A 26,255-nucleotide genomic window follows, 5' to 3' on the forward strand; every position below is an offset into this window, starting at 1 on the left:
TTAAGAAAGTCGACATTGCTGTGTGATGTTCTATTGGTAGCATGTTCTAAAACGCCCCAAACGGCAGAATCCAGAGGGTTTAGATCTGGGCTAGAAGGCGGCCATAAACATGATTCCCAAAAATTGCTGAAGTTGGATTTGTTGCTGTTGTCAACAAGTGTTTTGGTGTTCTTGTGTAAGATTTTAACTTCAAATCATATTTTACTGCATTTCTAACGGTCTTGTTGTCTACCTCAAGTTCAGCTGCCATTTTTCTCATGGATTTGGTTGGATCCTTTAGGATTTTGGATTTGAGAGCTTTAATAAAAGCTTTGGTATGTTTTTTGTTGCTTCCTCCACTTCCAGACTTTCTCGTAATAGTTTTGTTCATAGTCATTCTCTTCTTTCCATTATAAACAGTCTTTATGGACACTCCAACTATTTTTGAAATCTCCTTTGGTGTGACGAGTGCATTCAGCAAATCACACACTCTTTGACGTTTGCTTTCCTGATTACTCATATGGGCAAAAGTTTCTGAAAAGGTATGGATAATAGTGTTAGGTATGATTATGACATCAATATATGTTTGGTTTCAAAACAATTGACGTAGTGCCTGCTGAGAAAAAACAACTAAATGTTCATTGTAAATTTTGCTTCCCCACCCTGTATTTTGCTGAAAGTGACTGTTTCTTCTGTTTTCTCTGTTTTGACAGAATAAACTTTGAATTTACTCTGAGTTTTTATGAGCATCTACATAATCAGTGAATTAAATATAGAAAAATACTCTATTTTCACTGAAAAATGTAAAATGCAGAGGATAATATTACAACAAATGGTGATAAATCATCTTTTTTATCAGAATACAATTAGCTGATGTAAAATTCCAACCTGTAATGTCTTTTTTTTTGGTCTGATTGATTGATCCAGTCTAGTTTTCAGTATCCATATTATTTTTCTTCAATAACTGACAAAATGTATGTCTAAAAAATATAAAATCTACAGTCTACTTTGACTATAAATTTAAATTTTACTCGTTGCATTAACTTGTTTAATTTTCTAAATGTTTCTAGTTTTAGTTCCCTATACAATCAGTGCTGATACGCTTTCTTGCTTTCAGATAACACTGAAAACTTCCCTTCTAATTAAACGTAGTGCTTCAACAGAGTTTATATTATTCTAAAATCTGACACCGCTAGTTTCACTTTTTCTGTGAACGTTCCAAACCCTGCTTTTCAGTCTCCTTGATTACTAATAATCGGTATCCTGTCTGCCCTGAAAAAACACACCAGTCGACCCCTCGCTATGGGATCGTTCTGCACAGTGAGGCTTTTGTTTAAGTCTCTGAAAATCCCTTATTTTAATGTCCTGTGATCACTGCAGCCCTGTGAGTGAATCTCCGTCTTCTTTCAAGGTTACCTTACGAAGCCCTGATAAAGGCCGCTGAATAAATCGCGTTCGTCTGACTTTGGAAAGTGACTCTAGTGAAAGGAAGTGCCGGAGCAGATAACGCTGTCGTTTTGGGAACATCTCCTCTCTCTTTAATGGCAGGATATGAGGTTTAATGTTGAGAAACTGACAATTTAGTTTAATTATAACCTTAACTGCAAAAAAAAAAAAAAAAAACCTCAGGAAATCCCTTTACACTCATGGGCTGTGGAATAGCCACGGGCTCATCCTCCATTTCCATTTTCCTTTTTCTGTATTTTTCCATCATTAAGCCCAGGTTGGAAAGTATTTGAAAACACAGTTAACAGGCTCTGTTTCTCCAAATGCTGCCTTTTGGTCGAAGGGGTTTTTCCTTAAGTCTCCATGAAAGTTAAAATTACAGTCTTATTTTTACACTTAAGTCGGTGATCGGCTTTGAGGCTGCTGCCCGGCCGTTTGGAGTGACCTGCTCCAGAGATGACAAATGGAACCCCTGAGTCACAGTGAAATCCACCCAAATTACTTTCTCCTCTCCTTCTTTTGGTCTGTATGACACAGCAACTGAGCAGACCACATGCAAAGCCCCTCTCTATTGGAGCTCAGACTGGGGCTAGCCACCATGTTACAAACTCGTCGCCTATGTCTGGCATCCTGACAAATATCTGAGGCACTCACTTACCCAAAGTATGCCCTCACACACATGTGGTAACAGCGCTGTGTCTGAGGTTTCACACTAGCATGATTCGCAGTGAAGCCTAAAGAGCATGGACACTCCGGGCCCTCTGACAGAATCAGGAAATTCCATTAATGCTGCAGGATGTATCAACCATTTCATATCTTTTTAAGTATTCATCCCTGTTCCGAGGAACATTTTCTTCAAGGACTATTTCCATAAAGTAGATTTTAATGGAACACTATGACTGCTACTATACTATTTGACCATTATCCAGGACTGCAGCTAAAAACGCATACATTACATGCATTTCCACATGTGTATTAAGACATATTTTAATGTTTTTAATTAGAGAACATCCACTGTAATGCCAACTTCCAGAGACTGGTTCTCAACTCTTTATAAAAACACTAAATGCACATAAGATGGACACACTTTTTTCCTTAAATTTTGATATAAGGAGCATTAACCTCATGACTGATCATCTGACTGAGCCCCCATATTCTGAAAATGTTTAAAAAACAAAAAAGACTGTAAGCAGGGTGTATATGTGTGGTCTGATTGTTGCAGGTAATACCGTTTGTTATTTTTACTTCTCACATTGTCTTTCTTAAAATGGGTCATGGACCTACTTTTAGTGGGTCACCAACTGTTAAGAGTAAAATACACAACAATAATATGATATGTGCACTTATTTTCATTCTATAAATAGAATAAAAGTGTTCTCTGAGACAAAAATAAAGTAAAAAGTACAGCATGATGAAAACGTTGTAAGGGACAAAACAAGACAGGAGACAAAAATGACGTAAAAGACGTAACAAGACATGGAAGATGCAAGATGATGAAAATAAAAGACACTTTCAGAAGCAGTTTTGGCAATATAAGTCAGTCACATGTGTTTGTGTTGTTCAGTTGTTAGTTTGATGTTTGTCTGGTTGTTGGTGACAGTGTTATTGTAGTTAACAAGTGATTGTTGACACATTGTCTGTAAAATTACAGCGATTTAAGACGTACATTTTGTAAATTTGAGTCCCAAGGAGCTGGAGAACTTTTTTTTGGGATGTTTTACTACAGAGCTTTGGGAACCATTATCCTTATTTGTAAAATGAAGATGTCAGCAGTTACTGTACCCATAGTCTAACATCTATTCAAATTCCTGACAGTTTTTCTCCGAAATTGTGGTGGATATTTATCATTTAATATTTGAAATTAAACAATAAATATAGAATTTCACATGGGTTTGAACCATATTGATGTAATTATTATTAATATTGTCACCATCATATGTGTTAACAACAATCTGAAAAGGCTAAAACAGACAGAAAAGACACAAATACACTCATATCACAATGATTTTACATTCATTTGGTTATTTTTCGGTGCTGTGAGGAAAACCCTACATCTTACATGAAATATAGTGCACTGTTTTTGGTCCCTTTGACTTCTGAAAAGCTTCAAATTCACTTAACATTTTTCAGAAAAACAGTTACTGACAATGAACTGATGGTATTTTTTGGTCTGAACTGTGAGAGAATTTCTCCCAAAGGTCAAGATGATGGGCTCAACTGTCTTGTTTGCTCCATAAGACAAAGAAATTCACTTTACTATCATAGAGGAAGTCGAAAAAAAAATAGATAGCGACGCTAAAAATAGTTTTTAGGTTAAACTGCGACTAACAACCAACTCACAATCTTCATATTCAACATGGAAAATATTACAAATCTAAGCCAATTGAGTTTCCTACCAGGAGATGCTTCAGAAGAGTCTGAAACAGCAGAACAGTTTATCACTTCCAGTTCAGTCTCAACATATTTACCACGAAGTGGCCCAGAAGGCATCGCCCTCACACCATATGGCCAGATGGTCTGGTTACAATCTGTCCAGTCAGCTCAACACACACTGTACTTCTGATGGTACTGGTGGAGTTCCCACAGCAGCTATTGATCCCAGCGACAATCCGGCTTCTGTGAGGAGTGTGTAAATATACCCGTCTGTCTACTCTACTTTAGGTGTTTCATATGACGGTCGAACAGGAGACGCTGCCTCTGCTCTAAAGTGTAATATCTTGCAACTTGTCACAAACACTCAGAGTGACATCTGAATTCCATTACGCTGGAAATACTCAGAGTGGAGAAGCTAATGTTAGGGACTGACTTTGAAGGCCACAAATCTCATTTGCCAAAGCTAATATAGGAACAAGATGAAGTGTTTCACCAAGAAATTTAGTGCATCACCCTTAATACTCTCTGTGACACACACACACAAGTTAATCATCGCTAATAACTCATTTGGACGAACACCAAGATTTCTGTGTCGTGTCTCACCCGGAGCTTTCTGAAAGCCTCTCTGCACAGCGTCCTGCCAAGTCTACAGCTACTGAGTCTGTCTTTAAAGAGATGGGGACTAACATTAGGCTTTGACATGGATTTATAACGGCTATGGAAGTGATTAGATTGTCTTTTTCCATTAGAAGGGTGTATTTAGAACTGGGGTGTCAAACATATGGCCCACAGGCCCAAACCAACTCACCAAATACTCCATTCTAACCTGTAGGATGAATCTGCAAAGTGCAAGAATTACACTGAAGATATTAATAATCAAAGGTGTTCAGGGGCCACGTACAGAACAACCTGATCTCCAGTGGGCCGGGCCAGTAAAGAAACTGCATAAAAGTCTGATCTGGTTCGTACTGTCTACTGAAGATATAAAGATTTCCTTTTCTTTTTTGTCAGACAGATAAAACACTGGATAAAACAGCTGAATAGACACATCACAGTAACATCAGGTGACCCTTCTGAGGAAGCCTACAGATTATAGCCAAAACATGTGAACATAAAAATCTACTTTTTTTTTAATCTGTTTGGCAAAAAAGAAAAGGAAATCTTTAAATTGCATAAAAGCCTATGTTTACATTTTCAAACGATCCTTTCACAAAAAATCCAAATAACCAATGAACAACCTGACATTTCTCAAGAAAAATAAGTGCAATTTTAACAGTGTTATGCCTGTTACTAAATGCTTTGTTTTTGTAGAGTCACTGTGATCGGTGAGTTTTAATGCACATGTGTACATGATAAACTGAGGCATACTATTGTTCTTTAGACATTTCAGGTTATGCACATTTTCTTGTGAAAGGATAGTTTGTTAAATATAAACATTTTCATACTGTAATTTTACTCGTTTCCATTAAAACAAAGAGAGCAATCTGGAGTTGTCATTCTTTCTAGGCTTATGTGCCATTATGTTTTTTTAGTTTGTATTTTATTTTACCAGGTAAAATCAGTTGAGAACAGCTACTCATTTACAATGACGACCTGGCAAGAGGCTCCAACAGACAAAAACAGTGACAAAACAAAACAAAACAAAAGAAAAATGGATAAAAGAGAACAGTACAGATGAGTCCAAGACTTGCAACCAATAGTGGAGAGACTATGAAGTTAGAAACAACATAACTACTAGAGTGTATGTGGAGAGAGCAGAAGGGGAGAGTCAAATCTTACTTCTATCTTACTAATGTTTAATCTTAGTATTGCGCTGTATGTGGCCCCTGAACTAAAATGAACTCTTGTTTGGAAACTTTATTCCTGTGTCTAAGCTTAAACTGGTGCTCGTTGTATCTGAAAATGCCAGGGTTTGCAGTGTGTAATAAATAATTTTTCTCTTTTTATCTATTTTTTAACTTAAGGACATGGAGGTCCGGCACCTCCCTGTCAGACCAGCTCCATCCATCATTTCTATGTCGCTCTGTTTTCAACCCCTTCTGCACCGGGCTCCCAGAGGACGCCTCTAACTCACATCAGGACCTCTGAGTGACATTTAGTGCCTCTGCTAAATCGGCTGGATTTACCCCCAAACCATCAGCTAGAGCTCCTCAGAGGGTTTTTAATCAGACAGCCTTGTTTCATTCACTTCACAGCATCTTCAAACTAAAATAAACCACTGCAGAGGCTTCTACCGCACTTTGGAAAACTTTCCCCAAAAAATATTATCGCAGTAAATTTAACCAGAAGGTCTGATGGTAATAAAAGGAATATGGCCCATGATTTCCAACCTGTCTCCTATCACCACAAAAACATACGTGAAGGAGATTCCTCTGAGTACAGAACATCCAGTGGTTATGACTTAAGAGGATGATTCATGTCAGAAAATTCCTCCCACATGCAAAAAAAAAACAACCAGCAAAGGTCATTTCTCTTTCTTTGCTATAGAACATGGAATCGTCAAACAACAATCAAAGATCAGACGTTATCTGATGAAGAATCAGGGTCTGATCTCATTATTCTGTCATTATTATCTGTTGTGTTTAAAGGGGGTCATATTTTGCTAAACCCACTTTTTTTAGTCTTTGGTTCATTTATTTGTGTATTTGGACCCTAATAGTTCATAAAGTTTGAATTTGAACCCTCCAGGTGCTGCAAAGCTATCTCTATATTCATTCCGGCAAAAATCGAGATGATTTCTACAACCTGTTTCAATTGCTGCTTTATTTGTTACATTTTAAGTCATGACATTTGCATATATAAGGTCAAGATTTCCAAGTACACTGTTTGTCAGCAGCACCAGTTGTAGTCAGCACTGAAAATATGTCCAAACTTCGAGCTGATTACCAAAAATGTACAGTTGTTGGTTGTATTAACGAGTATAAGTGGTTGACCGGACAAAAAGCACGGTCAACAACCTGGGGGGGTGAAGTGGCTCATTAGCATTTAAAGGACCAGTGCTCAAAATGACCTTTCTGGTGTCATTAATCAGAAACAGGGTTGAAGAAGGACCTGTGGAGTTGAATTAATGAAGAATTCAGACCCAAGCGTAGCTTTTATAGTTTATGTAGACCGCAGGGAAATGTTTTAATATACATAATTCCATTTAAAAATGCCAAATATTGCTCCTTTAAAACTACACTACAGGTCAACCTTTAATATATCATCACTCATAATCACTACTATTGGTGTTTTTTGGCATTTGACTGAGGAAGACACACAGTAAATTACATTTTTTGAAAATATCACTCCTTTAAAGCTTTTCAGACACAAATACATGTATTTCTAATGATGTCAAATCAATTGAGCAGTAATAAATTATATCCCGTCTTCAAAATCAGTTTTTATTCCATGACACCCTGCATTGTTTCTCCTCAAAGTATAACTCAGTCAACTCTAAGGAAACTTAAAAGCCTGAATCCAGTCCCCACACTACTCCAAATGCTGCAGCGATGCTTTTATCCACAGGCATCAACCCTGGTTTCCTTCCTACACCACCTACCTTGAAAGCTGATTTTAATATTTCAGTTGGATATCAGAGCTTGTGCCATTATTATCTCTTTAAAAGCCCAGATGCGATGATGATGATGTGACTTTACGTTATGGGATGATCTTATCTTATCTTAAACATTAATGAGAAGTTTCCTAGCGGCTGAAAATGAGATATTTTTTACTTGCAACCACAGTGGGTCTGATAGTTTGGGATGAACTGTGGTCAAACACCTGAGGTTATCAGATGACTCTGCCTTTTGGCTATTTTTAGACAGTAATTGCCCTTTTGTTACAGCCTGGTAAACAAAAGATGAATCCAGAGCGATTATCAGGTTATGACTCTCAGCGGGAGCACAGCCTCCAGCTTTTTCCTCTCAGAGTGGCAGCAGCTCAGCCACATGCAGTTCATTGCCTCTGCCATGTCATTAATGAAACCCCTAATTATTTCACTAAGCTGACAGCATTCCGATGTGTGATCAATGGAGGTCTCTTTTGACCTATCGATGTACTATGCTAGTGTCCAGCAAACACACGGGTGGGGGGGTGGGGGGGCGGCGGTGATGGCGCTTCCTCCCTCCAGGGACCACGTGATGGCCGATAAGGATCATCAAACAGGAAACCACTCCAACGCTGCCCTGAGCTCAGACAGCCAGCACACAGCATCTTAGAGATTATCCTGTTGATCTGGGCTAGTCTAAACATCGAATAATAAGGTCTTAGCAAAACAAACAACCACTTTAGCGGCAACTGAGCATCATTTTCCAAAACTCATTATCTCAAAGAGGACAAAAATTAGCTGTTTTTCTCATGGGCGCCACATTGTTCAAGCTACTGGACCATAAATGATGAAATGATGCCTCTTTATGTACATCTATCATCCTATTTTTATCCTAATTATAGCTGCTTGGACTTCTTATTTGCGCTACTTTTGCGCCCTTTTACTATTTGCACATTGGATTTGATGCCAAACTACACTTTGTTGTCAAATATTTGCATGATTCATCATATCACATTGTCAGCCTGAGCAATTAATCAGAAAACACTGAGAGTGTATATGATGATATTTTGATTTACTGACACTGTTGAAGCTGTAATATGTGAAACTGTTTTATAAGCTGTTTTATAAGCTTTTAGCATCACTTTGTATGACCATAAATGATGAAATGATGCCTCTTTATATAAATTTATCATCCTATTTTTACATATCTATATTTATTCATTGCTATTTATTCTTCTTACTTTAGCTCCATTTTACTATTTGCATATCAAACTTGATGCCAAACTGTATTTTAAATTTATCAAATTTTATTGTCAGCCTGTGCCATTAGTCAGAAAACACTGCACTTTAAAAGTCCAGTGTGTGTAATATTTTCATTTAGTGACACTGATGTGAAAGAAATAATATGTAAAACACCACATTATACAAACTATTTGACCATAAATGTCGGAGTGTTGCCTCGTTATATACATCTATCATCCTATTTTTACAGCTCTATGTCTAATTATTGGCATTTAACTTTTTATTTGCACTATTTTGGCACTACTTTACTATCTGCACATCAAATTTGGTGCTAAACTGCACAATGTTATCAAACACTTGGGTGGTCAATCGAATTGCATTGCCAGCCTGTGCAATTAGTCACAAAACAATGCACGTTAAAGGTCCAGGGTGAGACTGATATGAAAGAGGTAACATGTCGAACTGTTGTGTAAAAGTTTCCAGCTCATTGTATAAACTATAAATGATGAAATGATGCCTCATTATATGCATCTACCATTCGATTTTCTTAATATATTTGTCTAATTACCGCTAATTTACTTCTTATGTGCACTATTTTTGCACTGTTTTCTTGTCTGCACATTGGATTTAAAGCAAAACTGTTCTTTGTTGTCAAATACTTGCATAACTCATACCAAACTAAAGGTCCAGTATGTCTATGACTGTGCTGTATAAAGTTGTATGTCTGAGTTGGAAAAAATACAGACTTCAAAATCATCAGTAATCTGTGTATTTTCCTTGATAAGTAACCACAGTTGTGTTATTCACCACAATAATCACATGAGTTTTCACCCACATCGTTCAGCCTTACTGTGTATTGACAATGAAGCTGAATCTATCTACAAATATGACCATAAACTTGTTTTGCTTGACCAAACCTGGAGTGATTTGGTCAGTTTTCTGCCACGAGACTCCTTGTACTTTCTGACTGATGGTTCTTTCACATGGCAGTCTTATTGACATTTAAAGCACGCACATGCCACGGCCATTTCTGGAACGTGAGCACGTTACTGTTTGCCTTTCAACCACCGCATCTGCTAAGGCTTAAAAACAGATAAAAAGAAGAACAGTGAGCTGAATCCCTCTCTGTGTCAAGTTAAAATGGATTTCTGTCTCGGGAGATGTATCGTCACACCCAGGCCGTGTTGTCTGAACGCCCTCAACCAGCGAGGCTGCTGAGCTTTCCTCACAGCTCCCTTTTCTGGTCTGACCTCAGCCAACTCATCAACAGGGGGCCCTTTTTATCTCTGAGGAAAACAGGTGGTTATGATTGTTAGTCAGTGCACATATGATGAGACGGGCTCTGCCTCCATGTGTTTTCTATTTGGAATGCTGCATTTGCTAACACGCACACTCAGGTTTGGGAGGGACGCCACAGATATTTCTGGTTACGCCTGCGACGCTGCTCAAAACACCTCCACCCACTCCTGCTCAGCTGTTTCGGGTCATTCCACAGTAAGGGCCATGTGCCACTTCCACTTGATCCCATGGAGTGACTGTTGTTGCACAGACACTCACATAGCTGACTGCGGCGTTTTTTTTTAATTTTTTTTTACGATTACCAAATGTTGTGGTATTCAAAAAAAAAAAAACAATTACACAACTCCAGGTTTAGCAACAGACGCAAACAAACCTACAATAACTTGCACTGCACGGTTGTTTTCTGCTTTTCCATCTTAGCTGAGAAAATGACAACTGTGATAAATGTGTTTTGCCACCGGCACCTCTCACTGAGGAGTTTCTAGAGAGGATGGATCCTGACTTGTAACAAACAAATGGGAGCAGCCTGGGACTCCTTTCTGTTTTGTCTCTCATCCCTGTTTTACTCTGCCATTTACTGTCTCTGCAGTAAAATGTCAGACTGTATGTAACTTGCCCACAGGGGCCGTGCATGCCATTCAGAGAGTGCTCCAAACATTTGCTCACAAGCTTTGGGTGGGTAGAGAAACATCTGACAACATGCACTTCCTGGGGGAGCCACTATCAGCGGTTATCTTGGGGCGCACCGACTCCTGCCATGCCAAGTGGTTATGCCACACATGCCAAACAGTTAGAAAAGCGCCGCCACTTGGCTCCAATTTAGACAAATGTTTTGGAGAGAGTCCTGGCTAGCGTCACTGAGCGAGCACCTCAGTTATGTGTGAAAGAGAAGATGTTCAAAGCAGCAATGACTTATCAGCAGACGACACAGGGGAGGTTAAACAACAATCTACTGACAGCTTTCTCCCTTATCTTATCCATACAGATAAAATGAAGCTTCTAATTGGATTAGGCTGACAGCCATGAGTGAAAATATAGATAATGTCAAGTCATAAAAACTATCCATGAAGTGAAATCCATTTTAGTATTTGAGTATGTGTGAAAGCTGGTTAATTGCATTGAATCTATGCCTACTTTTTAGATAATAATTGTGACTGTTGCGTTAGTAAAACATGAGAGATGCTGCTACAACTTCAGATGTGCTGTGACAAAGCAGTAAAGTGCCAAGCTGTCCCCAGGTGTTTCTTATAAGAGGCAGTGCAGTGATCTCAAAGTTTATATTTGCTCTGTCCTAATCCACTTTGAGCATCTTCCAAGATCCAACATATCTTGGCTGTGCTTTTGGCAGGAGGGTTCTGGCAGATGTCCTCTTAAAAGTGTGTACCACTTTCTTTGGAATATTTTAAGTGAAAAGGCTCAGGTGAAGCCAACAATGGAAAATGTCAATGCATTCCATTAGATCAGATTGGAAAGTCTGTTCTAAGCATGTGTACTTAAAATAACAATGGGCCTCGTCTTTCGCTCCGCTGACAGATGACTGGGCTGATATTTGCAGCTATGTTCAGTCATGCTGGGGTTAGGCTTCACTTGGAAGGCTGGGGCTGCGTTGGCCATTAAGACGATAGCGGCCCAAAGAATGCCATGGATTGAAAATAACAAGCACATCACACAGACACAGAAATAACAGAGTGTGACCTACAGAACCAGAAGCAACGCAAATGACAAAGTCACTCCTCTTTGATTTAGTCGCTTTGTGAAACAATAACACAGAATGCAGAGCTGAGCTTTTCTAAAATACTAGAAGCACTCTAATTACGGTCTATATCTATTAGTAGTCTCCCTCTATCAGCGCCAATTAGTAATTCATAACACAGCTAGTGGCCAGCTCCAGTCTAGCCAGATTTGTCCTGTTTCTAAAGACAGTGGCGAGCTGGCTCAAAGCCAGTCGGCCACATGGTTAAGCCCTGCCCAGGCAAGACAAAAGAAATTCTTACATCTTTGCCAGCTCATTGCCTCTCCCGAAATGTCAATTGTGCAGCTAGCATGCCCTGTCACACATTTACTTAAGGGAACATCATTAAAAGTACTGACTTTGAAATGTATCGCTGGGAAAAAAAAAAAAAAATTAAATAAAGAAACGACAGCCTCGAGGTATGTCAAGAGAGACACTGTTGAGAATACAGCAACAGATATCAAACAAGCTCCACTGCTATTCCCAATTAAAGCAAAGCGAAAAAGCCAATGCACACACGTGAAAGATCATAGGATGTTCTCCTGTCTGAGCCTGGCTTTGATCTGGATCTCTGTCCTCTCACACCTTCCTTCATTTACGTCCACGGGGGAAGAGGAAAAACAGGCAGCACGTCTCACACCATGCTGTTATTCAGAAATTATTAATACAGTACGGTTATTAACACGGGGACAGAAAAAGAGCCCAACGCTGTAAAGGCCTTCTCAGAAAGGGTTAGGTGTTACTCTGAAACTAAAACTACACTTGTTCTCACATTTCACATGTGAGGCCACAGTTTCAGTCTGACATGGTTTAAATTATTAGGATTTTAATCATAATTATTCCACTACAGTGCAAAGCAAAGTACATTTTACAGTAAAGCATTAACAGCTCACTATAAAATTTGGCTTCTTGTGTAAAAAAAAAAATACTGTAAATGATGATATTTCTATTTGGAATATTGAAAATAAATATTGAAATTACGCCAGTTATTTATGGAATCAACACCTAGAAATTAATGCATGTTTCCCCCAGTGGTGTGTGCATTCAATGCGCAAACAGGGGAACAATAGCTGCGCAGCTCAGCAACAAGTGTCTCAGCTTCTCCAGACGCATATTTAAGCAGAAGCGGTGAAATAAAAGCGTGCGTAAATCCTATTCTACGTGTTCGTATTGTATATTTTTCCATTGTTTTTTATCATATATCACTTAAAGGTTTGCCTAAATGTAAACGGTACGATAGATTTTCATTAGAATGTGAATTAACTCCTGCGCTCTTACAGGTGTGCGCGTATTGGATCCAAATGTGCGATTAGGAAACGGAAAAAAGGGGCTTTTTTTTTTTTTTTAAAGGGGCGCAAAAAGGCTGGAAGGAATCGATTTTCCGAGGACTGTTTTTGTTTACCAGCCCAGCTCTGGTGCCGTTTGAGAGGGTCCAGCAGCAGCGGGAGAGGACGAAGAGGAGGAGGTGGAGGAAGAAGAGGAGGAGGAGGAGGAGGAGGGGGGGGGGCAGAGGACAGTGGCCTGGCTCCTCCCGCGGACAGCCTGCTTTATTCCGCCGCAGGAAAAACCGTTATCTCGCATCACTACTTTCAACATCCCCGCTCCAAAGCCATGTTAAATAGTTAACAGCAAACACCACGAAACGGGATTAATTCATATTTAATTCACACAGTTTCTTCACGAACTTTGGAGAGACTGAAACTTTCCCAAAGTGAAGACAAAAAAAAAAAACGTGGTGGCTGAAATGTGCCGCTGGTTGAACTGATGCAAGAGCTCAGTTTGTCCTGCTGTGATCCTAAAACCACACAGAGACAGAGTATTACAGCACACAGAGCTCTGTTTATTCAGATTTACAACAGCGACGACGCATTTGAGAAACAAACACCCGCTCATGGACGCAAAAACCCAGCCGCGACGCGCACACCAACCGATCAAGTTGCGCTCAAAAATAGCCACAATTTCTCATTTTGTTGACAGAATTTGCAACTGTAACCACTTTCCATCGGTGCGGTGTGAGTCAGGGTTGAGTTTAGTGTTAGTTTGCTCCAGATAGGGTTACTTCTGATGCGCTATTTCTCAAACGCCGCCGCTAAATGTCGCGCAAACATACGCAGAAGTAAAAACGCGTTTGATGCTCGTGATCCTCGGGGGAAACGGGAGGAATGACAGCCGGTTAATGTGATTTTTGTACTTACAGTGAGTTGAGAGGAGAGTCAGGAGGCAAGCCAGACGTGTTTTCGCCATCTTGGAGTCGATGCAATGCTCGGTTTGACTGGACGTACATGCGCAAAGTAGCCTGGAAAGCGGTGGTGTGGATGGAGAGGGGAGAGAGACCTCTGCACTGAACAGGAGAGAGAGAGAGTGAGAGCAGTAGAGAGAGAGAGGAGAGAGAGGGAGGGAGGGAGGGGGAGATAGTGGGAGGGGTGTCTATTATAATAGGTTTCCATAGCTACCCAAAGCATCACTCACACAGACAAGAATTTATAGTTGACACGATGTGGGAGGCTTTTACTACTGTAGGTAGAAAACAGCAGCCTCCATATGTTTATGGACCATGGATGTGACTGAGACCAACTGTAAAGTACATTTAGAAGATCACAGGAATGTTTTCCCTATTGAAATGAGGCAATGTCACAGTTGTTATGAAGACTTATTTATACCAGGGGTGTCAAACAAACGGTCCAATCTAAAGCCCATGGGCTGTGAATGCAGAAACTACGCTGCAGATATGAGGGTCAGTGTATGACTGAGGGACTTTTGAAGTCCATGGGATATATTTTGGATACATGTTTATTAAAAGTAGAAACAGCGAATGTTTTTTATGTTCATTATGATTGTGTCTCTAAAAATTCCATTATTATTTAACCCTTTCATGCACAAATTATGAGAACCTTAATCAAGATTTTTTTTTTTTTTCCCCCCAGATTGTTTTTATTCCTCTTTAGGCATGAAAAATAAAGTGATTGAAATATTTTTATGAACTTACTTCTCATGGAGTTACAAAAATATCCACTCAGCTGGACACCATTCGTTTAATTTTTGAAGCAAAGAAACATGCATTCACTGTCATACTGTGTGAAAACTATGAAATCATTTTTTTGATGTTTTCTCACATTTTAACATACTATAATACTATTTATTTATTTATTTATTTATTTATTTATTTAACCTTTATTTAACCAGGAAAAGGATCCCATTGAGATTAAGAACCTCTTTTTCAAGGGAGTCCTGGCCAAGAGACAGCATGAAACACAACACATATTACTTACTCAGACAATATGCAAAAAAACAACAACTTTTTGTTTTAAAAGAAACTGTTCTTTACAGTCTAATAACAATTAGCAATTAATTTACACTCAAATATGTTACTGCAGATCAGGTCGATCAAGAACAATCATGTAAAGTTACAGTAATGGTATGAATTGTAGTGTATGGGATGATGCATAAGCGTCCACTGTGTTGGTTGATATGGAACTAAAACAACAAAATCCATGAATATATAAGAGAACAGCTGTAGAATAGTTGTCCACTGTAGTGACCACAATACATGAAATGGTTAATAATGTAAACAATCACTTGTTAATAAAGGATTAATAAATAATTAATAAATGACTAGATATACTAAAAACAGTGTTTTTCAACCTTGGGGTCAGGACCCCACGTGGGGTCGCCTGGAATTCAAATGGGGTTGCCTGAAATTTCTAGTAATTGATTAAAAAAGGAAAAATACAAATTAAAAACATATGGTGAGTTGAGAAAGACAGTCACTATCCATAAAAGACATGACAAACTGTGAAGCTGAAACTGAAGCACTGTGGCTCTGTTTATCTGTCAAATGTTCATTGTGGTCGGTTTCAGATGCTGCAGCTCTTTCATAATTCATAGTTTGAGTTCTTGTTTGTTCAGTATTAATTGTCAGCCTTGTAAATCCAAGCTGGACTGACTGTACATATCCTGACCAAGGAAAATAAAATTCTCACTTTGTGCAGTAATCTACACCTGGCTTTTCTGCCTCCATCCATAATAATATACATTATATAGACTAAATGTCGACTAAAATTAATATTTATTTGCAACATAATATAACAAACTATTACATGATCAAAAACAAATTAGTTTTAGCAAAAAAAATTGTCTGTTTGAATGTCTGTTTTGAAGGTCGCCAGAAATTCGTGATGTTAAAATGGGGTCACAAGCCAAAAAAAGGTTGGGAACCACTGTACTAAAATGTCAACTAAATAACCGAATTTAACAACAACCACCTTCTAATTAGCTAAACAATAATAAAATGAGCTTATTCAAAAAGTGTTTTTCTCTTTTTATTGGGTTGAGATAATCATGAAAGATATTTCTTTTTTGGCAATATATCATATTTTATATGGAAAATAACAAATTGTATCTGTGTCCCGAGAAATCATTTTCATCTAAGTTACCCATTTCAAAAACAACCCTGAAGGAAGTGTGTTAATTCCAAATCACATGACCTGCTCCACATGATGTCATTTCCTCCTGAAGAAAACACTGGCAAGACTCCAAGGGATGTTCTTTCTCCTTTTTGTTAGTTATTTAAAGTAGTGTGTGAGTCAAGTGTGTATTTATCGCACTCTAATGTCAACAGTGTTACTCCAGTATCTTTATAAATAACTTTCAATTTCAATTTTACTCAGTTGTATACATGATAGTTAGAAGAATCTTTCTGTAACAATGCCATGTGGTGTTATGGTTAAGTTGATTTTAGGCCTGAAAACAGCAAAAATGTCAACTATACCTGTCAACTATGTCACTCAACAGGCCCTCAATTATATATTGACCCATTAACAGTCGATGGTGTCAACATAATTTTAGTTCATTCCACACACAGGTCGATATCATCTCAAATGGGTTGGATCAGTACAATACTATCATAATAACTGATAAATGACAACTCCAAATTTTTCTCTTTGTTTCAGTGTAAACTAGTGAAATTATATGGAAATATTTACTTTGATAAACTATCCTTACACAAAAAAATGTGAATAACTCAGACAATTATGAACAACCTGAAATGTTTTAAGAAAAATATGTGCAATTTTAACAATATTCTGCCTGTTACTAAATGTTTAGTGTCTTTCTAGATCCACTGTGATCTGCAAGTTGTAATGCACATGTGTAAATTAGAGGTCGACCGATATATCAGCCAGCTGATATATCGGGCCAATATATTGATTTTTTTCAATATCAGCTATTGGCCTCAATTTTTTTTTTTTTTTGTAAGCTGATATTTGATCAGTAGTAAAAACATTAAAAGATATTTGATCAAGCACCTGTGTGAGCAGCACTTGAAGTTCAATAAATGTTAAAAGAGTACTATTTATGCATGTATTTATAATTTAATTTATATTGCTGCATAAAAATCTTAGTTATCTGAGTGCTCCAATTGTATTTTACGGTCAGTCTGCCTTAAATATTGGCCTCAAAAATGGGCTGTAGATATTGATAGATATCGTAGATATCAATATCGATTGTTCATGTTATTTACATCTTCTAAAAGGATACTTTGTAGACGTAAACATTTTCATAATAATTTTAACTTTTTCATTCTAATGCAGAGAAAAGTTTGGAGTTGACATTAGTTGTAGGCTATTATGTTCTTATTTTATTGGTCCGACCCACTTGAGATCAACAAAAGAAACAAAGTATTCTGTGAATCCAAGTACTTCTCCTCATAACTTGTTTCTATGAAAAAAATAGGACCAATGGCCCTGTAGCTTACTGGCACTTCCTATCTCTTAAAATGGGGAAATTTTTCAAAGCTGCACCAAATCCAGAATCAGAGCCAGATCCAAATAATTTCACTCACTTTTGTTGACATCATCATAAAGAAGCTGTACACCAAGTTTGAAGTCATTCGGAATTGCAGTTTCGGAGAAGAAGATGATTGTAAGTTTTGCAATGGACGACAGATGACGACGACAGACGACAATGACAGACGACGACGACAGACAATGACGACAACGCCGGAGGCCACATGACGACAATAGCTTACAGCCTATCGGCCAGTAAGCTAAAAAGGACCAGAAAAAAACACATAGTTGTGGCTTGAAACTCACATCACATGTTAATACACATGCAGACTGACTCTTACGTTTTTTTTTTTTTCTTTAGGAAGCAGTTGAATGCCACATTGATTCATAAACTATCAAATATGGTAATGTTGACGTAATCTGAGATATTTCACATATTTTGATCGCTTTGAGTAATCTAACAGAATGTGCAACGAATACACTAACTCTCTAATCTGCACAGTATTAAATAAACCCCCCAACACTTGATATCAGTGTATTCACCTCTGTTGTCATGCTTTCCAGACTGTTTTAACTGAAACGTACTGTTGAGATCTGAAGTTTACCTCAACTAAATATCTTCAGACTGAGCTGTGCACCAGTCCCTTCTCCAACAGAACAACAGGGTTTGGACGGTTTTCTTTGGATGAGAGCCTTACCCTTTGTCCACCAGACATAACACTGATCATTATGGCCAAACAGTTCTATTTTTGTTCCATCTGGCCAGAAAGCATTCCTCTAAAAGGTCAGATCTTCACTATTTTAATCTTGTTCCTGACAGTCTTTGAACAGAACACCTTCTTTACTAAAGCTGGAGATATTTGGGATCACTTTTACCAGGTATGCGAACATGTCAAACCACATTACATTCATCTGTAAACCATTCCAATAGCTTAGTCGTCCTGCAGTGTTTACAACTGTGTACTTTTTGTTGAGCAGATGAAGGGGAAAACCAGTCTTGTGGAAGCTTCTAAATTATTTTCTAAGATCGTAATCAGTTTCTCTAGATTTTCCCACCATGGCAAAGTGTCTTTAAAGGGATTACACTGTAGGTAGTATTGCTATGCCAAACTCTCACCAGCAGAGGGACGTCAATAGTTTACATTGTAGCTGTGTTAGTTTAACTCTGTTTTTAAACATAAAACAGCCACAGCAAAACCACATATCTAAGTTTTCTGTACAATTTGTGTTGTCAGTAGCTGCATTAAAGATCTGTTTGGAATCATCCAAAAAAGGTCAGAACTGTTACAGTTTAGTCTGAACCATGGATCAACAAATGACAATTTAACAAAGATATTAAGATCACATGCACATGCCCTTGCACGTATTGTAGCTTATTTTGGTATCGGTCCAGCTGATGTCATTATGTCTATGCATGTGCTAATGTCAGCATATCAATTGCTTCTATATACAGGGTGGGGAGGCAAAATTTACAATATTTTGAGGCAGGGATTGAAAGACAGTGTATGACCAATTAGTTTATTGAAAGTCAAGAGAATTTATTTGCAACAAGAAAATTAACATAATAGAAAATGTTTTTATTCTACTTGTCCTCCTTCTTTCTCAATAACTGCCTTCACACGCTTCCTGAAACTTCTGCAAGTGTTCCTCAAATATTCAGGTGACAACTTCTCCCATTCTTCTTTAATAGTATCTTCCAGACTTTCTCATAATAGTTTTGCTCATAGTTATTCTCTTCTTTACATTATAAACAGTCTTTATGGACACTTCAACTATTTTTGAAATCTCCTTTGGTGTGACGAGTGCATTCAGCAAATCACACACTCTTTGACATTTGCTTCCCTGATTACTCATATGGGCAAAAGTTATCTGAAAAAGGTATGGATATAGTGTTAGGTATGATTATGACATCAATATATGTTTGGTTTCAAAACAATTGACGTAGTGCCTGCTGAGAAAAAAACAACTAAATGTTCATTGTAAATTTTGCTTCCCCACCCTGTATGTGCCACGTTTGAAGTAAATTGAAACAAAAATGATGTTTTTATAGGCATTTGAAATTTTGCCCATTATAAGTAAATGGGAGAAGAAAAAAAGATTTTAAAAATTCATTAAAAAATGGAAATTTTGACCTACTTTGTCCCAAAAATGTAATCACATCTGTTCTGGGTCCTGGCAATCTATAAACTCAGTTTGGTATGAATTCAACCAACAGTTTTGCTACTTACCAGACATTTGAAATTGCAGCCATTTGAAGTACAATGGGGGGGGAAAAAAAAAGATTCTAAAAATTCTTTAAAAATTTGAAATTTGACCAACTGCTCTCAAAATGTAATCAGATCTATTCAGGGTCACTGGCAATCTATAAACCCAGTTTGGTATGATTTCAACCAACAGTTTTTCTGCTTGAGTGTTAACAAACAAACCGAACCAAAAACAATACCCCTTGCCTCCCCTCTGGGGGGACGGGGTAATAACTTTATAACCTCCATTCTGTTCATTTAGTGCTGTGTCCAGTGGTGAAAACAACAACAGTTCTTCAGCTTTTATCAATGACTCACTTTCACTGACTCTGAAAGTTGTTTCTTAATGGCTCTCATCCCACCTGGTCACTTTCTGATGTTTGGTCAAAGGCCCCTTCACCAGTTTTCTTCACCATGGAAGAACCAGCAGAGTGACTCGCTACTCCCTCTAGTGGTCACATAAACCCCAGCCTATATCACTTTCATATTTCGACCCTAATACTTTGAATTACTTTGGCAGAACTTAAGAGCTCTTTATTCTAAACACTAATAATGATTTTGGGTCATTTTTTAATATTCGGATATATAAAAATATACTGCCCTTTTAATGTTCAGAGGCTTTCAGGCTTTTTAGAGTCGCTGTGAACAAATACGGTAAAATAACACATTGTATTGAAATAGAGACAGCCCACAGATGAATACATAGTTGACTTTAAGTGCATTTAGTCGACGTGTATGTAAACTTCTGACCTCAACTCTATGGCATATTAAAAGTTGAGCTCGTTGGCCTGTCACTACAATGACCAATAGCATACGGCAGGCTTTCAATAAAATATTCACTTACCATTTTTCCTCGACCGTAAATCTTGGGCCTGTCGAGGACTGTGGGGCTGCTCATATCTCTAAGCCCGGTGACAGGCTACAGCCATGTCAGCCCACCGCTCTCTTACCTTATTCAACACGACTGTCACCGATACAACAACCTCAATCCTGTGAAGTCTAGTTTTCGTCACAGTGGATATGTTTCTGCTCTGTGACATGCATAGCTTACACTTTACTCTGCACCAAGCTGGTTGTAGAGCTGCGATGGATGATACATGATGCAGAATGGAATAAAAATATAAATGTTACTCTACTCAAAAAGAACGCTTTCAGATAAAACTGTATCGAGACAGATTCTTTTTGCACCAGTGTAGAAAACCCGCTCTACATTTTGATCAAAGTTCATCCATTGTGGATCAATACCATCCATAAAAGTCACTTACCCACTGCAGACTTCATTACCGCAGTAATTACGTCTAAATATAGAGCTGTGTCTAATTACGGCGGCATGAATATGAACTGTATTACATAAGACATGTAAATCTGGAGTTGAAGTGAATTTCTACTATGAATCAGGTGTAGTTATTTTAACCACAGTGTTGCCTTCAGGCGCTCCTCGCTGGGTGTGTGTTGTAATAAGTCAGCATTAGGTAGACTGCTTCATAATAATACTGAAAGAACATACGATGATACATACATACATATGATACACTGTTAGATGCAGTTTTTGGGGTAAAAATAGTAAAAATGGGCAACCCCAAGTAAGAAATAGGTATAGGAAATTAACTTTGACCTGTATTAAAAAGACAGTAAAAAAGAGCATTTAAGTTTGAATATTTAAGTTGGAGTTTTGCAACTTATTCTAAAAAAAGTAATGCTTTTACCTTTTTTGTGAATGTAGATGGGTGCTTCTGTGAAACTGGTCCCTAAAAACAGGACATGGTGGCTAAAAATTTAAACAAGATGTATAGACTAATGCTGCGAAGCAAGGTTGGAAGCACTTTGGGTCTATTTTAGAAATAAATATTTACTGAGATAGAAGAGAAACAATTTTTCGGATAAAACACATTTTTATGTGATTTTTATGCAAAAATCCACAGGTAACACGGTAAAAAGGACAGAAAAATTACACACTATTTTTTTTAAATAACTTTTTGTTGTCTTACAGGTACATTTTCGGAATTGAGCTGAATATGCAAGGCAGAGTGTTTCACAAAAATTACCACCGTTGCAAAATCAGTCGCGATTTATTTGTGTTGAAATGGGCAGGTTCTGTATGTAACACAAGTGGACACAATGGGTTACACACAAAACCTGGAATGAGACTGTGATTTATGAAAAACCCACATGTCTGGATTAGAAAAACCATTAGGATCGACAAATTTAACTGTCTTTATTTAAAGTGCTATATAAGACCATTTCAAGCCATGTGTTCCAGATCAAATGCACTGACACCTAGGTAGATTTCACATCTCAAATTTGGTCCTATTTATGGCCCCAATATTTAATTACCTCCGCCAAGGAACGGCGGAGGTTATGTTTTCATCGGGGTTTGTTTGTTGGTTAGTTATTTTCAAGAAATGTTGATACTGGCACAAGGAACAAATGATTAAATTTTGGTGGTGATCGGGGGGGTGGGGCAAATTTTTTTATCTGCCTTAGCGGAGGTCTTGCACTCTCCGAGTGCTTTTCTAGTTAAAAATGTATTAATTTTGGGATGGTTTAGAGTGAGAGTATAATTTTTTTTGCATTTATTTGAGGTCATCATTAGGTACATCCTGGGGGATATATGTCTAAATTTCTCTTTTATTATTGGGTCTACAAAGCTGGTAAAGTGCCAGGTACCAAAATGAACCCAGTTTCATAGAAGCACCCATATGTAATGTAGGCAAGTGATTAACCCTCAAACATCTAAACAGCCACTTGCAACCATCACCATCACCAGCATCTACTAATCTGAAATGTTTAACAAATTTTTCAACCACTAATCCTATAAATACATGGAAATAATTCAGGTAAAATGCTGTTTGTCATGTTTTCATGGTCATCAGATATGACCCATTTGGTTGTTCAGAGGCTCGATAGTGAACATGGAAACACCATCATCTTATGGCACATTAATTCACTAATAAAACCCACAGAGTTTGATAAATTACAGTGGTTGCAGACGCTTGTTTTACAATCATGTTTGATTTTACACTGAAAATACCTGATTTTCACTGAAAAATGCAAAATGCAGAGGAAAATATTATAATAAGTGGTGACAAATGTAGAGGAAAAATGAATTTGGAAGTCTTTAGGGGATAATATGTGATACATGTTGTGTTCATACCATCATGTCACTCAATTTGCATTTTCCATACTGTCCTGACTTTTTCTGCTTTAGGGTTGTGCATATAGAGACATTTATTTTCAGCTGATTTATTCAGATATCATTAGATGCTGTGTGTATATTTATAAAAAACAGATGAATACCAAGCTGAAACACCACAATAAAAGTCTGTTGTTGCAGTTTCTGGCATTAAAAAAGCAGGTCAAGGTAAATAATTTGTCTTATCCATCAAAAATTATTCTGCCATTTTAGCAATCGTTTTATAAACAGCAGCTTTTCTGGTTACGCAGCAATTGCAGTTTATTTTCATTTTCGCTTCTTTATTTATTTATTTGAAAGCTTAATCCTGTCACTGTGCAACAGCATTTAAAATGAGAGAAAACACATTAATAAAGAATTCATATCTATATTACCGCGACATTACCACTTATTTATTTACGGACTAAACATACCGCGTACATATAGCACGGCAAAGATGTCCAAGATTCAACATAGTCAGTGGTATTAAGTAGACTGGTGTATTTTTTGCACATTTGAAAAAGATATAAAAATGGATTAACTGATGATCTTAGAATCAAATTAAAATACTGAAGATGGGTTTGTTTCACAGTAGCTTTTGGAAAAACTCCTGTGTTTGCATTGTGTTCTGCTGTTGTCATTGTATTCACTCTCTTCTCTTTAGTGCTTGTGTATCACAGAGTTGTCATGTTTATTACTGACACTGAACATCTCAGCTGTCGTCAAACCCTGTAAACTTGTAGACACTACGACACACTCCTCTGTAGTGCTTCTATGTGCTTCTGTGCAGAGGAATAACACTTATGATCATGGAAGTGTTAACTGTGTTAGACCAAAGGGCTTTCATGTACTCGGCCTCCGCAGCCCACAGGGAAATGATGAAAAACTCAAAGAGCGTATGTTTAACATGATTTTGCAGGAATTTCTCTGCTGGGATAAACATGGAAGTCCTCCTTGCAACGTGAAAAACAACAACCTCTGCTGCAACTATATGCTGACAATTTTCCTTTTCTTTGGTTTCTTTTGAAGGGATTGATATTATTTTGTACAGGCTCTGTCACTGTGATTCGTTTAAAGTGGTTCTGTGTTCTAGATGTTCCAAACTCTCCCCAGCAGGTGCAAGTCTGGTACCAGAACAGACTTAGGACTAAAACCACCAATGAACCAACACTATGTATCCATGGACTGTATCGCTCACTGAAAGAACTCCATTAACCCTTTCATGCATAGTGGTCACTACAGTGGACAGCTATTCTACAGCTGTTCTCTTGTATATTCATGGGTTTTGTTGTTTTAGTTGCATATTAGTGGATGCTTATGCACCATTCCATAAACTGCAATTCATACCATTACTGTAACTTTATGTTCTTGAGAAACCTGATCTGCAGGAACATGACTGAGTGTAAATCAATTACTAATTATTAGACTGTAATTAACAGTTTTCTTAAACAAAAACTTGGTTTTTTTTTTTAATATTATCTCCATGAAGTGAGTAAGAAGTAGTATTAGAGTACGATAAAAGCTGAGAAAACATGAGATTATCAGTTTATCACTTTCTGATATTGCGTTTTAAATACATGTTTCTTTGCTTCAAAAATTAAACACATGGCATCCAAATGAGTGGACATTTTTGTAACTCCATGAAAAATAGGTTAATTAAAAAAAAAAAAAAAAAAAATCAATCTCATTGTTTTTTTTCATGCCGAAAGAGGAATAAAAACACTCAGGAAAAAAAATCTTGACTAAGGTTCTCATAATTCATGCATCAAAGGGTTAAATTCAGTTACAGGTACACACCCAATAACTGCAGTTACTGAATCTGAAGTTTCTTTAAAGGGATTATACTGTAGGTAGTATGGCTATGCCAAACTCTCACCAGCAGAAAGATGTCAATAATTTACAGCAGTGTTTTTCAACCTTGGGGTCAGGACCCCACATGGGGTCGCCTGGAATTCAAATTGCGTCTCCTGAAATTTCTAGTAATTGATAAAATAATAATAATAAAAAAAACTTACTAATAAAAAATATATGGTGAGTTGAGAGAGAAAATCCCAATCCATAAAAGACATGACAAACTGTGAAGCTGAAACTGAAGCACTGTGGTACTGTTTATCTTTCAAATGTTCATTGTGGTCGGTTTCAGATGCTGCAGCTCTTTCATAATTCATAGTTTGAGTTCTTGTTTGTTCAGTATTAATTGTCAGCCTTGTAAATCCAAGCTGGACTGACTGTACATATCCTGACCAAGGAAAATAAAATTCTCTCTTTGTGCAGTAATCTACACCTGGCTTTTCTGTCTCCGTCAATAATAATACACATTGTATAGCCTAAATGTCATCTAAAATTAAGGTTTATTTGCAACATAGTACAGCAAACTATTACATGATCAAAAACAAATTAACATTAGTAAAAAAAAAATCTCCATTTTGAATGTTTGGGGTAGCCAGAAATTTGTAATGTTAAAATGGGGTCACAAGCCAAAAAAGGTTGGGAACCACTGGTTTACGTCATAGGTCTATCAGTGTGTGGTAGTTTTTTTGCTGTTGTGCATTTGTGCATGCTGTATCGCATTTGTCCAGCAGTCACCGCCAAAGCTCTGTGGCCATAGTGACATAATTGTAAGGCTATTGTATTCCAAAATTACTAATATCTCCCAAAATGTTGGTCCCACCAACTTGCCGTTTTCGCTAGTCAGTTCCTAGACCAAAAATATGTAAGTATGCCAAACTGCAGCAGTCAGTTCTTTGTGTATTTTGTGTGAATCCCCAGACACACACACACATGCAAGCACACAGAGGCCACTTGGCTTTTCTATTAGCTTAGCTCTGTTTTTAGATAGAAAACAGCCACAGTAAAGCCACAAAACACCTGTTTTCTGCACAGGTTGTGTTGTCAATAGCTGCTCTAAAGATCTGTTTGGAATCGTCCAAACAAGGTCAAAACTGTCACAGTTTAGTCAGAACCGTGGATCAACAAACAGCAACTTAGCAAAAACAATAATATCGCATAATAACTTCACACCTTCATAAGCCTCAGAATGAAACTGTAGAAAAAATGCTGCCATTTCTGGTGGCCATATCTGGTCACTTTCTGATGCTTTGGTCAAAAGGCTCTATGGTGTTAGTTTTTCCAGACAAGCAGAAACGACTCACTACTCCCTCTAGTGGTCACATAATTGACCGGCCCCCATTGTTAGAAATAAATTCAGTTCATATTTCTACACTCCAATACATTGCCCTTTTTTTTGGCAGAACTTAAGACGTCTTTATTCCAAACACAAATAATGATTTTGGGTCATTTTTTAATATTCGAAACTAAAAAACATACTACACCCTTGAATTTCCAGAGGCTTCATGGATTTTTAGTGAACAAATACGGTAAAATAACATATCATATTATTGAAAAGGAGTACGCCTACAGATGAATACATAGTTGATTTTAAGTGCATTAAGCCGGC

The 26,255-nt window shown here is 37.6% G+C and overlaps 1 protein-coding gene across 1 annotated transcript in view; it reads right to left on the reverse strand.

Moving 5' to 3' along the window:
- Nucleotides 1-21,622, reverse strand: part of jam3b (junctional adhesion molecule 3b) — a 71,903-nt gene extending 50,281 nt beyond the window's left edge. The window contains exons 1-2 of the mRNA XM_030153513.1: nucleotides 21,615-21,622; nucleotides 13,796-13,941 (exon numbers count right to left, since the gene is read on the reverse strand). Coding sequence (XP_030009373.1) covers nucleotides 13,796-13,941; nucleotides 21,615-21,622 — 154 coding nt within the window. The remainder of the gene's footprint in view (nucleotides 1-13,795; nucleotides 13,942-21,614) is intronic.
- Nucleotides 21,623-26,255: the final 4,633 nt, after the last annotated feature.

This window comes from Sphaeramia orbicularis, chromosome 14 (assembly GCF_902148855.1).
Source record: "Sphaeramia orbicularis chromosome 14, fSphaOr1.1, whole genome shotgun sequence".
Taxonomy (NCBI): Eukaryota; Metazoa; Chordata; class Actinopteri; order Kurtiformes; family Apogonidae; genus Sphaeramia; species Sphaeramia orbicularis.